Raw genomic sequence first — 16,061 nt, forward strand, 5'->3', positions numbered from 1 at the left:
TGTACACACATACACATCACATACATGCATACACACCTATATACCACACACAAACACACATACCCCATAATCATACTACACATACACATAAATATACTCACATCCTAAACACACACACACACACACACACACACTTGCTGCTTTTAATGGAAGAACACTCTCAAGACCTCTCAGAAGGTCAGAATTCTTGCTTTCATTCCTGTCTGCCCCAGCGTATGGCTTCATAAGAATTTATTCTTCATTTCGTGCACAAAAAGACTGTCCTAATCCCCTCTTTGGCTACTGGAGTATGTCCAGACCTTTTCAGTAGAAAAAGGCTTTTCTTCCTTGATCCCAGGCCAGAGTTGAAATGAATCTTAACTGGACCTAAATGGCCCAGCATCCTCGCGCCACCGCCGCTGACTTCTTGTTCAAAGGGGTACTCTGGGCGGCAGGTGGAGTTATAATTATAGATTAGAAAAGAGCAACATCAGCAGCTGTCACTTCTGTTTGTCCCCAGCTATAACTGTCATCAGTGGGCAAACTGGCACAGACAGGCCTCTGCAAGTGGAAAAACAGTTAACCCTGGACTCGCTACACGCTGGATCGCCACAGCAGCCGGAGAACAGGAGGAAACCCGGCTGGTCACCAGTGAGGGTGGAAGCCGGCACCTCTTCAGGGACGGCAGATCGTTTGAAGATTTCTCTTCCCTTGGGAGACTCCAAAGAAAGAGGTTAGTGCGCTAGCCGGCTTCTGCACTTGAACGTGACCTTAGTGCTTGGTGGGTGTCGGGTTTCTGACAGAGCCTGAACTGAGGGTGAAGGAGTGAATGGAAGAAAGGGGGGATTGGTTAGACTGTCGCTTGACGCGGCCTGCCTGGAGAAGAGCGTTGCTGTGCTGTTCTCCCCTGTCTGCTGAGTTCTCCCGAGGCAGAGAGACAAGGTGGCGATCTCAAAGCAAAGCCTGTTTTAGAGCAGGCACCCCACCCTTCTGTGGTGTCACCTACTGACTTAGGCAAAAGGCCCTGGTTTGTTTAATTAAAATCAACAACCATGGAGGACAAATCAGCACTCTGTTGTTGTTGCTGTGGATACAGCTGCCAGCTCTTACATCCTTAGAGAAACTGGATAAATCACAGTTGGATATTTGCCTGTCTAAATGAAACATTCTCTTATTTGTGATAGAATGTGTGATATAAATCGCTCTACAGGGAAAAAAAAATATGCGCTAGGGTTTGTTTGGTTGGGTTTTTGTGTGGGTATGTGTATTATAACTTTGACCTAAAAACTACATGTTTTCAGCCTGTGTTGCTCTGTGAGAAGCTCTTTGTAGTTACTTTGGAGAAAAGTTAACATTTTAAAGAGATCTCCTTTTGTTTGCACGTGACCTATACTACCCAGTTAGCTGAGTAAGGTTTCCAAACAAAGGTCGGCTTTGAGCCATCTATTCGAAGTCCGATGGCACATCTCAGCGAGAAGCCGAGGCATGCCAGGGAGCTCAAAGAAAACTGGGATTAGGCCCCGTTCTCATCCTGCCCATGTCCACGGAACGAATGCAGAACAAGGCGTTCTAAATTACAGACACACTAGGGATGTAGCACACACGAGACAGTGCCTGCCCAGCACACACAAGATTCGGTGCCAAGCAAAACGCTAAGTAAATACTACATACAGTGTCGGGTGGCACAGTCCCACCATTCCAGCGCTCACTGGAGATGGAGCAAAACTTCAAGGCCAGGTTCAAGGTCAATGTGGGATGACCCTGTCTTCCAAAATAAGAAAGAAAAGACTCAGTTTGTTTGTCTCTGATTATTTCATTGGGACTTTCCAAGGGGAAAGTGTAGCCTTTTTAATATCAAGTTTACAGCTCCCTTTGAAAGGTACAGAATTCCAACTGTACACCCTGAGAGCTGCTGAGAGACTCACATCTCAGAAAGATATCCCCCCCCCGCCCCCGCCAACCCACCCAAGTAGCCCATCTGTTAAACTGCTCTGGGGGCCTGGCTTCCTCCTGACAATAGCTCCTGGTTCCTAAGAAGGGATCAATAACTTTTTCCTCTTAGGAAGTTTAAAGGTGAAATCAATATTTCTTTAAGGATTTTAGCAGACACTGGCCCAAACAACAAGTATAGCCACTGCTTTTTAAAAACATCATCAGTTTAGCAAACCAACTTGTTAAATCCTCCTGCGACTAAGAAGTGGCTAGTGTGTCTCATGTGCTAATGTTGACTATGTATTGGGCAAAAGCTACAGACTCTAAACTAATGCTTATCGAATGCAGAAATGTCAGGGCTTCTAAAAACAGTCTTTCTAGAGACCATCTTCTTCCCCTTCTGTGCCAGGTTTAGTGCCGAGATGCTAAATGGTGACGCGGTATTATGTACAAGTTGTAAGCGATAAGAGGAGTGCGTGATGCACGGAGGGCGGGCAGGGCGGCTGATTAGTGTTTGGCTCTAGTTTCCTTCGGTTAAGGAAAAAAAAAGAAAAGTGTATGCCTATGTTGACATCCAACTTTACTTTTCACCCGTGTTTTGTCTTCTTGCTCTTCTAGAACAAAACTATCCAAGATGACTGTCACTTACTCCAGTAAAGTAGCAAATGCAACATTTTTTGGATTTCATAGGTTGCTCCTCAAGTGGAGAGGTAGTATCTACAAGCTGCTGTACAGGGAATTTATTGTTTTTGCTGTTCTTTACACAGCAATCAGTCTGGTGTACAGGTACCTTCGTTTTGCATGTCTCCTTAAATGGCCCCCAGGCGTTATGTAAGAATACAGACTCATAAACTGGATCCCCTTGGTTGCCGCTAGCCTCTGCATTATGTAACACCCCCCCCCCACCTCTCTGCATGAACCTCTCTGGCGTCCTCTCTTCAGGATAGGGTATTTTAATCCACACCTAACCACGCATTTGGAGCAATCGACAGCCACCGTTCAGACAATGGGCTCTAATTACAGCCCCACAGAGACAGAGACTGATCCCGATGAGGTATCAGCCTAGCTGCTTTAAGTGTCAACTGAAAGTTTTATGCTGACATCCTCATCCGTGTGCCGATTAACGGCAAAGCCCACAGACAAATGCTTTTGTGCTTCTCTCAGTGATGTCACGTGGAGTTTGAACATGTGATCTGAGAGCTTACTGCCACTCTATGTGGAGTTAACATATGGGTGAATAGTATTTACGAGGCAGCTTTCCTTCCCATAGTCTGGATGGTAAGCTCTGACCTGGGATGATGTCCTCCAACCTCACCAAAGAACTAAGGCCTGAGGAATAATGTGTTCTCTTTATGTCTTCTGATTTCAGGATGTCACATTTGCAAGAGAAGGTATCTATTCTTTATAACACGGGTACCTGTCAGGTTCATACTTTGAGGGCTAGCATATCCACCTCTCCCAACTGAAAAGCATTGTCTTAGTAACATTTCATCAGTGTGATTTAAAAAATGAAGCTTCAGGAGTTAATAAACTAAAGCTGAATTACATTGGAGGAAGCTAAAAGGAAAGCCTAAGATTTTCAAGGCTGTATTTCCATCTTAGCTAGGTATAAAATTTTTTCTTCCACCAAAGGTGAACTATGAGTCACGGTCTCACCTACATCCTTCTTTGAAACTATGAGACTCCACTTGGAGAGGTGGGGTATTCATTTAGTTGGCTGATCGTTACCAAAAGCAAACTGTGAACAACTATCTTGTTCACAACAAACCATCAGTACTTCCAGCCCAAAGCTGAGGATGTAGCTCAGTTGGTACAGTGCCTGCCTAGCAAGCACAAAACCCTGAACTCAATCCCCAGGCACCGATAGCACACACCTGTAATCCCAGTATTGAGGCAATGGAGACAGGGGGATCCTGTTCAAGATAACTTGCTGCTCGAGTTATAAGAAACTCTGTCAAAAAAAAAAAAGACAAAACACTATCATTCCATACCAGCATACATATTAGAACAGATTTTGTGGGACTTAGGAATTAGCTAGAATTAGGTAGAATGCTTTGCCTAGCAACTGTCAGGCTCTGAGTTCAGTCCCCAGTTCAAAAATAATCAGAACAAAAAACACCAAGGCAAAAATCGCAAGACTAGATTTTGTCAAATATTCTTAGAGTCCTCTAATATCTTTCAGTTCACTTATCTGTTCCTTGAACCTTCAGATATGAAATGGTGGCAGATTCGTGGTGTTCCAGTATAACTATCTCATTAGTTCATTCTTTACTAATGTGAGTTTACTGCTGCTACTGCTGTTTAGAAGAGAAAAGCCCCGAGAGCAACTGCTACATCCCTGGAAATGCTCCAATATCAAACTTACACCCCAAAACTCTACACAGATTTTTGTCTTTCCAAAGATCAAAGAGTACAAACATTAACAGCAATCACTTTAACTTGCTTTTTTCTTCTTTTTAAAAAAAAAGTCTCATTGTAAATTCTTATAAAAGCAGATCCTTTTTATCTTATATATTTACCAAGAACTGTTGGATTCATAGGTCACCAAAATCAAGCAGACCTGAAAATGTAACCATAGTTTGTGCTTTGCCTGGTATTGGCTTTGAGTTTATCTCTTCCAATTTGGAGGAATTTTGGCATAATACTCTCTGTGGTATTTTCTAGATAAGAATATTCATATATATCTGTCCAATTAGCATCAATACCACCCATTTTGGTGCCACATTTGAAGATATACAACTGCCTTACAGTTATTTATGTAACTGATATTTCTGGTCTTTACAACACCATAAACTAAAAAGAACCCTGAGACTCCTAGAGTTTTGACAATATCCCCAAGTCTAAATCTATGGCAGACCTGTTCTATACCTTGGCCTGGCCCAACTGATCCCAGGAGCTGTGCTGTCTACATTGAATACTTTAAAGTGTATAATTAAATACTTTACGTATCAGAAAGCCGCTCTGTGACTTGTTATCAACAGGACCCTCCCTGATTCCAGGAACTTGGTCGCCTCACTCAAAGCTGACACAAGAACTCCCCACAACCCCTATACCTCAAATTCTTTATTCACCAAGACCAGCTCCTGACAGTACTCTGCCGGCAGCCCCCGTGGCTGGACACTGCTCCTCTGCCTTCTATCAGCATTCCACTCACCGGCGGGAACTTTTGAGACTTGTTCTGAGAGGTCTTTGCTTAGGTTTCCTGTTCTTTATATGAACTATTGATCTATGCACATTCATATGTGGCCCCTCTTTCCACATTCTGGTAATTATTATTAATGTGTCTTTAGATTCCTTCTGGCTCTGAATTCCCTCACCGAAACATAATAATGGTCTCATTATGGGCAGGTGTGTTTAGCAATCTCAGAAAATAAGTTTGGGGAGATAAAGTCAGATCTACAGGAAAAGTTTGGAGCCCATGGCCAGATATAACAGTGAAAGTTTTTGCCTTTCAGATGAAATCAGTTTTATTTATATCCCAAGCATTGCAAATATTAAAGTAAACAATCACAATATTTCCCAAGAGGTAGTATATGCACAATCTAGAATGTATTAATTGGCTTGGTTAAATTAGTATGTTCTGGATTAAAGGTCAAGATGTTGAATGTTACTCAATAATGACTTAGTAACTCTTACCCACCAAATCAATACTCTCTATCTTTTAAGTATTCCTAATGAATAATTGAAAAATGGAAACCAAGCCTGGTGGTGAAGGCCTATAACCTCAGCTAATTGAGTGGTTGAGGTAGGAGAATTACAAGTTCAGGGTCTGCTTGGTCAACAGCAGCGGTTCTCAACCTTCCTAATGCAGTGACCCTTTAATACAGCCCCTCATGTTGTGGTGAAACCCCCCCCCCATCATAACATTATTCTGGTTGCTACTTCACAACTGTAATCTTGCTACTGTTATGAATTGTAATTTAAATATATTTGAAGATAGAGGTTTTCCCACAGGTTGAGAACCACTGGTCTATAACATGAGCTCAAGCCAATGGGGGCAACTTAAGTGAGAGAGACCCTGTCTCAAAACAGAAAAGAGTGACCTGCCGGTGGGATTCAGTGATTGTCTGTCTGACACGTCCCGGCCCTCCTGGCTTTAATTTCTCAGAAAGAAAAACAAAAGACTCTTTTGTAACATATCTTTCTCCAAAATCCAATGAACCAGTTATATAAAACTGTAAAACTACAAAGCTTTAAGAAACGAAGTGGTTAACAATTCCATTACTTAACGGCCATCAGATTTATGTGCTAAAAACCTTTAATACCGGAAGCACAAAGCAATTTTTTTTTAAATTTTAGAGGCATACCAGCTCAAGGGAAACCCCCCCCCCAAAAAAAAAGAAANAAAGAAGGAAAGAAAGAAAGAAAGAAAGAAAGAAAGAAAGAAAGAAAGAAAAAGAAAAACAAAACCAAGCCAACTGAGATTAAGATTTGTGCTTAACTGTTTGCACTTGCTGTCTCCTGCAGAGCAGGGGCAGGAGTTCCGCATCATAAAGGGCTGTGCGTTTTATTTTTGCTCCAGATTGTTACTTACAGGAGCCCAAAAACGTTACTTTGAAAAATTATCAATTTACTGTGACAGATATGCTGAACAAATTCCAGTAACCTTTGTGCTTGGTAAGTATAGGTCACACGCAGAATGCAGCCACACAGCTGTCTCCGTTAGATGACACAGATGACCGCATGAGAGTGCTTCCGGGCTGTGAGGCTTGCTGGGAAAGCCGCTGCTTGCAATCGCGCACAGCCCACCCTAAAGTTCGCCTTCAGGGCTGCTTCCGCTAAGTTAGCATGGGACAGTTTGAGGTCGTAATCTGCTGTTGGACCTTTAAGCTTTCTCTTCACTAACCGTCCATTTTTGCAGTCAGTATTTGAGTTCTAATACCCACTTACTGGGTGCCCTGACCTTGTCAGGCATATATGGCATTTCCTCCCCTCCTGGAGGGCAGAAATCCTAAGATCTGGAGGATAACATACTTTCATAGCTCGAACCCCTAAGAAAGCTAAAATTCTGCTACACGTGTGTCCGCTGAGATGTCTGCTCTAAGAAACTGCATGATGGCGTCTGGTTATCCCAACAGGGTTTTACGTCACTCTGGTAGTGAACCGATGGTGGAACCAGTTTGTGAATCTGCCTTGGCCAGACAGGCTGATGCTCCTCATTTCCAGCAGTGTCCATGGGAGCGACCAGCATGGGCGCCTGCTCAGAAGGACGCTGATGCGCTACGTCAACCTGACGTCCCTGCTCATCTTCCGCTCGGTGAGCACCGCGGTGTACAAGAGGTTTCCCACCATGGACCACGTGGTCGAAGCAGGTACGGGGGGTGTGCGCTTGGTAGGAGCCACCAAAATGCTTTGGAAAGCACCTCGGTGTATTTATTCAAGAAGCCGGGCAGGAGCGTTCTTAAAGAGCAAAGATAAGTAGGTAAGATAGGACTCCTGCCCTCAAGAAGTTTCCTTGGCAGGTAGAGGACAGAAGTAGCCGAAAGCCAAGATGCCTTGAAATAAATACAGTGATGGTGATCGGTCATTAAAAGCAATTTATTTTGTTTATTTTGTTCTGTTTTTCACTTGTTTTTTTGCTTTGTTGGTGGTGTTTGTTTGTTTTACTTGTCTTGGCTTTGGCTTTGGTTTTGGTTTGTGAGACAGGTTATCACTGTGTAGCCCAGGCTAGCCTTGAACTCACTGCAATCCTCCTGCCTTAGCCTCCCTGGTGGTGGGATTACAGATGTGAGCCACCGAGCCTAGTTTATAGCTATTCCAGTTAGGTCTCAGGGTGTCCTGAAAACAGTAGAAGGTGGATTTTAGAGCTTGCAAGCTGTCCTGAGTCACATTAGCTGCAGAGTGGAAGGAACAGAATTAAAATTCAGGCTCAGAAACGCTATAATAAAATGTGTCTTGAAGCAAAGTTGATTCTGGACGGATCGCCTTGCTGTCGGGTTTCGTCCGGGTAAATTGGGTGAAACCCTCCTCCCCGGATATGATAGTGAAAGGCTCTCTCAGGGTGGACCTGTTGTCTCTCTTGGGTTTCATGAGACTGTAGATGTAGCTATTCTATGTAGGTTTCTGCGTCGTTCCTGGGTCTAGCAAGCTGAAAACGAGTCCCGTGTGAGGAGGTATGGTCCTCTCTGGTATGTAAATGTTTAGTGAAGAAGCTGTTCAGCCAGCCTTCCGAGGAGTGAGGGCTGAGTTGAGGTCATTCCTGGCCCACAGTGATGATCCGGGTGCTCGATTCTGCCTTCATTTAGGCTGCAAAGTAAGAAAACTAAAGTGTACTCTCCAGTGACTCTTTTTCCTCCAAGAAGAAAACTAGAGGGTTTTGTTTGTTTTGGTTTGTTTTTACTTTGATGTCTTTCTTCTTGTTTTGAGGTTTTTCATTTTATTTTTATTTTTATTTGATGGGTAGCACAGATAATATCTAAGAGCACACAGCACAAGGGTTGGAATTCTGACTCCACCGCTCACTAGTCACATGACAGTGCTTAGGTACTCAGCCTTCCTGTGCCTCTATCTCCACATCTATAAAATGGGCTTATGCTAGCACGGATAGGTTGTACATCTTGTAGGTTCAGTGTGAGAACTAAGTAAGTTGATATTCACAAAGCGCTCAGGGCAATTCCTAGCACCTGGAAAGGACTATGTACTTTCTTGCTACATTAAAGGAGCCATCCAGACCGGCTAGTACAGGATTTTGGTCACTTCTGAGGAATCCTCGTGCCCATGACAGCCCAGGTCTTCCAGATATATTTTCACCACAAGATTCAGAAAGTCGGGGCGGGGAAAGAAAGCAAGGGTGTATGTACGTGATAGGCCATTACTCCACCAGTGAAATGAGTTGATTCAGGCAGATTAGAGTATATTAAGGCAGGTTTGTTGGGAAGTTGCTCTAGGGCAAGTTCACTGCCCCCTAGACTGAGATCAAGGAAGTTACCATGGAAAGGGGGTGGGGGAGAGAAAGAGAGAAAGGGTGTGTGTACAGAGAGAGAAAACAGAGAGAGAGAGAATGGAGGGAAAGGGGGGGGGCATGGAAAATGCCTGGATTATATAAGGAAGAACCTCTAGAGGAAGGGCAGCCCAGCCCCTAGGCTGGAAAGTTCAAAATTGGGGGCAGGGTTTGTCAGGTAGGGACTGAGGGATGCTGGGAGAATCTGGAGGCCAGATCTGATTTGTTTATGTAAAATAATGCACCTCAGTTCCTTGTCCCTGGGTCCTAAATCAAACCGTAAGAAAGTTGTGGGGTACAAGGAACTAGTGGAGGATCCAGGCAGAAGGTTGAGTAGCCTGGCAAACACACAGGGGTATTGTGTGAAATGCCAGGATCCAAAACCGAGTTTAACCGCCTGCTGTCCCCCCCAGTGTATATGTAGGATAACTTCAGAATAACTAGCCTGAACCGCTCCTGGACAGTTTCAGTTTCTTACCCTACCACTGACTGACCTCTTGTGCATCTCAAGTGCATTGGCCTGGGCCCCACTTTGAACTTACTGACCGTAACAAACTTGACCCTTTAGATGTCATGCTTAGACCCCTCAGTTACACACGCTTCCCTGCCTCTCCCTCTGTCGTTGTATTTTAAGACAATCTTGTCACCTAGCCCAGACTTGTCTCTCATGGGATCAAAAATGTACAGCCCCATTCTTGACTCCATGTCACTTTCCTGCACAGAGGTTGACAAGCACTTAGTCCTTAAGGGGACACTTCAAAAGCAAACAACAACAGAACTCTCTCTGATTCCTGGGCAGAAAAGAAAGAAGGAAGAGGGCGAGGATTGGAGCCGTCACCACTAACAAATACCCACAAAGAAGATGGAGATTCAGACCACAGCCGTCCTGGGGACTGAGGAATTCTAGGGCGTGCCTTCGGGCAGTGAGTCTGAGTAACTTGTTTATACATAGCTAGAATAGTTCTTGGTTTAAAATTCTTAGTTTCTTAGGACTGGATGAAGGAGACAAAAAACCAAGAGATTAGAGGGAGCCAAATCTTTCTTAGAGCTCATGAACTCATACCAGCCATAAAAAGGCCCCGTTGATCCTGGGACAGTGGCAGATAGCGGGGGCTGCAGCAAAAGGGTTGTCCCAAGTTCAAGGCCAGCATGAGCTATAGAGTAAGTACCTGGCCAGACAGGAGTACATAGCAAGATCGTGCCTCAAAGGGCAAAACAGAAATGAAAGGGGCCGGGGTGCCTTTATAAAAGGGGCAGAGGATGCAGCTCGTCTCAGGAGTGTAAAGTGTGAGCACAGCTTGTGTAAGGCGTAGAGCCCCTGTGCTGGTTGGGAGAGCAAAGGTTCCAAGCTCCAGAGCTGCAGGAACAGCCCCAGAGGCCAGCACTTCCTGCTGCCTCAGCCAGCACCCTCTGTCCACAGCAGCGCTGACTCATGCAGCGTCTGGCTCCTTCCCCCATGGCCAGAGCTGACTCAGAGTCACCAAGGCTCTGTTCCCAAGGTGTCCCAACTGGACACATGCCTCTGCCACTCCCTGACTGTCCTTTGCCTGCCTGCGCCAAGGATTCTGGGAAGAATAGGAAGTTGGAGATAGTGGAAAATATTTGACAGATGTCCTGAGTCCAGAGTCAGGGCACCTACTCCTGCCTAAGGGGACAAAGCAGTGGTAACTATGCCACTACCCTGCACTCTGGGGACAAAATAAGTGGGTAATGCCGATGATAGAACCACAGCCACACACACATACACATATACATCCCACCCCCCACATACATACATATATACATACACACATATAAACACACATACACACATACATCCCACCCCCACCTACATACATACATACATATAAACACACATATACACATACATATACATACACACACATACACACACAAACATGCATACCCATATACACAAATACAAACACATATAAACACCCATACACACATATAAATACACATATATACACACATATACACATACACCTAAACACACACATATATACACACATAAATGTAAACACACATACACATATACACACACATACACAAACACACACCTTATCTACCGACTACCCTACTTAAAATCACCTGTAAGAAAAAAGTATGTATTTCAAGCTAGAGTGCACCTCAGTTAATGTTAAATCCAGCGATGAAAGATGTCTGTATCTCACAAGATCCCAGGGGCAGTGGTAAGTGGTCCCTGCCTGAATCACAGGCAGAGAGATACTGAGAGTTAAGATGGCTTCCTCAAAAGCTCTGCTTCCCACTGCTTCCCGGAGGGCTCTGGCTTGCACGGCCTCCCTCAGGGACATGGGAAGAACAGGGAAGGATGGGAGAATGGAGGCCAGCTACCTCCTCTGAATGTCCAGCTGAGCCTGACAGGCCAGGCCCTTCCCTGCCACTCTCTGAATTCCTTGGTTTTTACATGAAACAGTCAAGTTTTTATTATTCTGAGGAGTAGAAAGACCACACTGCATGGTACCAGGAAGATAGATCTGATTTGTTATCACAGGTTAAATTTCTCAAATTAATAATAAAAAGCTTGGATTTCTGCTTACTCTAGAATTGAACTAAAACTCAGTCAGTTGTGTTACAAAGCCCCTGAAGTGTGTGTGTGTGTGGCGGGGGGCACAGTTATTTATCAGGAAGACTGCAACAGAGGCTCTGCTACTTTGCCTGTTGACTCTGAAGTTGTTCTGGAAAGTTCTAGTCATTCCAATCACCTGCCCTGGAAAATGTCACTCGTCCTATGCTAAGGGCATAATCACGGATCTTTGCTAACTCCAGTCATGACCTTAATCAAGTATTTACATTTTAGAAGCGAGCTGAGTCCAAATCTTCACCTAAGACTTCACGAGTCTCAGGGAACAAAATAGGTCTCTGCAAAGAAACTCATCAGAAAATTACAAACTAGCAGCTCTCTGCAAAGAAACTCACCAGAATCGGAAAGATGGAAATAGAAAATTACCAACATACTCTTGAGAGAGTAAACAGTGAAGCTGGCAAAAGCTACCAGGCTCTTGCTCATTCAATAGAACTTCACTGGGGAGGGAATGTAGTTGGTTGGTAGAGAGCCTGGCCAGCATGCACAAAACTGTGGATCTAACACACACACACACACACACACACACACACACCCTTCCCCCTTCCACTGAAGAGAGCCAGACATGGAGGCTTGTACCTCTAATGGCAACACTGGGCGGCAAGTAGAGACTATTGCAACAGGAGTTCAAGGCTATCCTCAACTACATAGTGAGTTGAGGCCCACTTTGGTCGTATGAGAGCCTGTCTTAGAGTTAAGTAATTAACTAGTTTACAAATAAGAGGGTGGAAAGATGGCTCAGCAATACAAAGCATTTGCTAACCTTTTGAGTTTGGTTTGGCCTGGATTTAATTCTCCGCACCACGTGGCAGCTCAGAACTGCCAGAACTCCAGTTCTAGGGGACCCAATTCCGGGTTTCCCTGCATGCCAGACATGCCTGCAGTGCCTGCACATTCATGCAGACAAGAATTTATACACAGAAAAATAAATAGGTAAACAAATACATTAGAAAATCTTTTTAAAGAAAAAATTAAAAAAAAAAAAAACACATTTAGTGCACACTGAATGCCAGGCCATGGGAACACAACTTAAGCAAGAGCATAAAGGTCGCTGTGGACCAGTAACAATTACCATAGCTTTTGTTCTGCACTAACCATTGTCCGAGGCGAGCACAGACACATTTACAGCTGAACTTCGTGTCTCTATCATGGGTTTCTATCTCTTCCCCTAAAGCGAGTGGTTCCCTCTTGTGCTCCGCTAATAAGAACGTTTAAACATGATAACCTTTCAAGGAAAGTGCCCCTTTTCTTTTCTTAAAACCCTGGGACCTTAAACAAAGTTCTCAGAGCTTCTCCCGGGACCAGTGGAGTCCAGACTCCTCCACAGTTTTCAGCGTCTGACTCACATGACATAAAATGCCAGTGAGCTCTGGGCCTCCCCGTGGCTGAGTAGGAGAAGCCATGACTTAAGATGCACCTGCTGCAAGACCGGCCCTATTTGTGTTTCTGGCTTAACCAGATCATATAATCCGGGACCTCTCCCTGAGAAAAACACTTGGGTTTTGTATATTTATTCCTGCCCTTCAGCCGGCTGTCATTTTCTTGGGTGTGTTCTTGGTTCTCAGGCTCCTAGGGCTTCTTTAAGTGCCTAAGTGCCCTTAGAGGAGAGGTGGCCAAAGGGACCGTGGTATTCACACCTCGCCAGCTTCCTCCGCTGGCTGAACTTTTAGAGGCTGAGTCAGTTATTCCTATATTCTCACATGACGAGCCCGGACAGACAGAATGTCATCCTGTGAGGGAAACCTGGCTCACTGTGTGCATTCCTTGCTTCACTCAGGAGACAAAGCACAAGGCAGAAGTGGCCCTCCTTAAACTCATGGCCACCATGCGTCAGTAGACAGCCTCGCTGGTCAGTGACTAGAGTGGACGTCTGTCCACCCAGTAGTTCTGAAAGTATGACCACAGTCATTGAATTGTTGAGGGATTTTTTTTTCTTCCTTTTCTTTTTCTTTTTCTGTTTTTTTTTTTTTTTTGGTTTTTTTTTTTTTTTTTTTTGGTTTTTTTCGAGACAGGGTTTCTCTGTGTAGCCCTGGCTCTCCTGGCACTCACTTTGTAGACCAGGCTGGCCTCGAACTCAGAAATCCGCCTNTCTCCTGGCACTCACTTTGTAGACCAGGCTGGCCTCGAACTCAGAAATCCGCCTGCCTCTGCCTCCCAAGTGCTGGGATTAAAGACGTGCGCCACCACGCCTGGCTCTTTTTCTGTGTTTTTTAAGACAGGTTTTTGCTCTGTGTCCCAGCTGTGTGTCACCATGCCATGTCAGGCATGTTGTGTATTGTTGTCTATTGGTTTGCTTGTTTTGTTTGTTGGGAAACAGAATCCTACAGTGTCGTCAGGGTTAACCATGGAACTCACTATGTAACCTAGCCGAACCTGAAACTCAACAATCTTCCTGCTTCAGCCTCCCAGGGACTAAGATTACAGTCATGTGCCACCATGTCTAGCGAGAGAACTCCTATATGTTGCAGGCTCATGGGCAGCCTAGGGAATATGACTCTCTGGGGCTTAGGTACAGTATTCCAGAGATCCTATTCAAGAAAGAGACCCAGGACACTGCAGGATGTCTGGCTTCCAGGACACTGAAGCACCCAGCCTTCAAACCATTTTCCCCTAACTCTGCTGCACATTTTAGTCACTGAAGAACTACTGAGTCCTAAGGCCAGAGAGATGGCGCAGCAGGTAAAGATGCTTGCTGCCAAAGGTGCTGGCCCAGATTTGATCCCTTGGACTCACATAGTCAGAAGAAATAGTTCTCACAAGTCTCCCCTGACCCTCCCAAATATGCTGTGGCCTGTGCAAGCTTGCACACATGTATACATACATACAATAAATAACATTTTAAAAATTAAAAACATGACTGGGACCCAGCTTCTACTCTCAGACATGATTCAGTGCTAGTTTAACATGCAGCGAGCCTTAGGAAATGCTGCACATTAATTCTTCCTGTCGCCCAACTGGCTCAGCTCTGTTCAGTGAAGGCAAATGAAATTCAGGGGCATCCACTTAGACAAGGAGCTGGAAGCAGTAGGTGTGTTATGTCACCTCTTACGTGTGTGTGTCATTGCATAGAGTGCAGTGACCTGCCAAATGGAGTGCCTGCTTCGGGATGGAGAGAAGGATGGCTACGGATACTTCTGGTTATGTAGGGATAACTCTCTTCAGCCAGCGTCATCCCTTCCGGGGCAGGGGGCAGGAGCTGATGCAGAGGCCATGGAGGGATGTTCCTTACTGGCTTGCTTCCCCTGCCTTGCTCAGCCTGCTTTCTTATAGAACCCAGGACTACCAGCTCAGGGATGGCACCACCCACAACGGGCCCTCCCACCCTTGATCACTAATTGAGAAAATGCCTTACAGCTGGATCCCAAGGTGCCATTTCCTCCAAGGAGGACTCCTTTCTCTGTGATAACTCCAGCTTGTGTCAAGTTGACACAGAAAACCGGCCAGTACAGTACTATAACTCGTTGTTGGGTTCTTAAATCATTTTAAAAGTGACATTTTAAAAATCATTTTTAGTGGGATTAAGTGGAAACACAGGATATAAACTAGAAACAATGTTATCCTGCATGACAGTCAGGGAACACTTAATGTAGGAGAGATGGCATCTACTTTTTGAAGCAAGTAAGTCTCCCTGTGGCTCCTGACTTGCTGTGCTGCCCTGTGACATTGTCAGGATATTCCTCTGTCCGCTCTCAGTCTCGCTTAGGGTTTCTGAGTACCCTCTGTTGATAGAGGTCCTAAGCCTCTCCTAAAAGCACCCCCAGTTAAAGTGGTGGTTCTGTTGTTTGTACGCATTTGGAAATGAGCCAGGGACATCGAGCTCTTCTTGAAAACGCTGTCCCTGAGATGGCTCAGGCACTGACAGCACAGCTTTCTCTTAGAGGAAGAATTGGCATCACACCCACACTGCCTCTGAGCTGGGAGCAGAGGAGCAGTGGTGGTTCTGCTAACAGTCTCTCCGGAAGGCTAAAGACACCTGCCTCTGCTTCAGACAGAGGGAATCCAGGCCAACTATGCAGCAGACAGATCTGTGATGGCTGATATTGTGCCTGGCATTGATTTCATTAGTCTTTTGGCTGAGGGGCATGACAAACTTGCCTTCTGGTAGCAAATCCCACTCCATTAGAACTACAAGTTGTAATCAGTACAAGCAACCATCTCTAAGGACAGGTATGTGGATATCTTACCCTGAGCAGACATTCCAAAGAAAGCTGTTTTCCCAACAACTGGCATAAAAATAATCACTGGGCAGAACTGAGCCTGCCAGAAGGAAAAGAGACATTGAGAGACCTTCTAGGGGTGTGCCAAACCCCAGGTATGGCCTGACAGAGAGAGGTGTGCAGCCGCAGGGTGGTGGCAGACCAGACCAGCTACAGATCATCAATAACTGGAATTCATTTGCCTTAGAGATTGTTGCGGCCCGCCCGCAGTCCACAACACGAACGGTTCAACTGAGAATGGCAGTTCAGGCTGAAAAGAGAGGAATCTAGACGGGGCGGAAGAAAAGAATGGAGCCAAGACAACAAACATTCTGATCAAGGCTCAATTTTACTAATTCCAGACACTCAGTTATAAAGGAAGGGGGAGGGAACCCAACTTCCCGCCAAG

General features: G+C 45.1%; 1 protein-coding gene across 1 annotated transcript in view; it reads left to right on the plus strand.

Annotated features, from left to right (window-relative positions):
* The first annotated feature begins 214 nt into the window (after nucleotides 1–214).
* The window catches only part of Best3 (bestrophin 3), a 41,840-nt gene continuing 25,993 nt past the window's right edge, over nucleotides 215–16,061 (plus strand). Inside the window, exons 1-4 of the mRNA XM_021174887.2 lie at nucleotides 215–712; nucleotides 2,530–2,697; nucleotides 6,434–6,528; nucleotides 6,990–7,223. Coding sequence (XP_021030546.1) covers nucleotides 2,546–2,697; nucleotides 6,434–6,528; nucleotides 6,990–7,223 — 481 coding nt within the window. The 5' untranslated portion in view covers nucleotides 215–712; nucleotides 2,530–2,545. The remainder of the gene's footprint in view (nucleotides 713–2,529; nucleotides 2,698–6,433; nucleotides 6,529–6,989; nucleotides 7,224–16,061) is intronic.

Source organism: Mus caroli, chromosome 10, assembly GCF_900094665.2.
Source record: "Mus caroli chromosome 10, CAROLI_EIJ_v1.1, whole genome shotgun sequence".
In the NCBI taxonomy this organism is placed as follows: domain Eukaryota; kingdom Metazoa; phylum Chordata; class Mammalia; order Rodentia; family Muridae; genus Mus; species Mus caroli.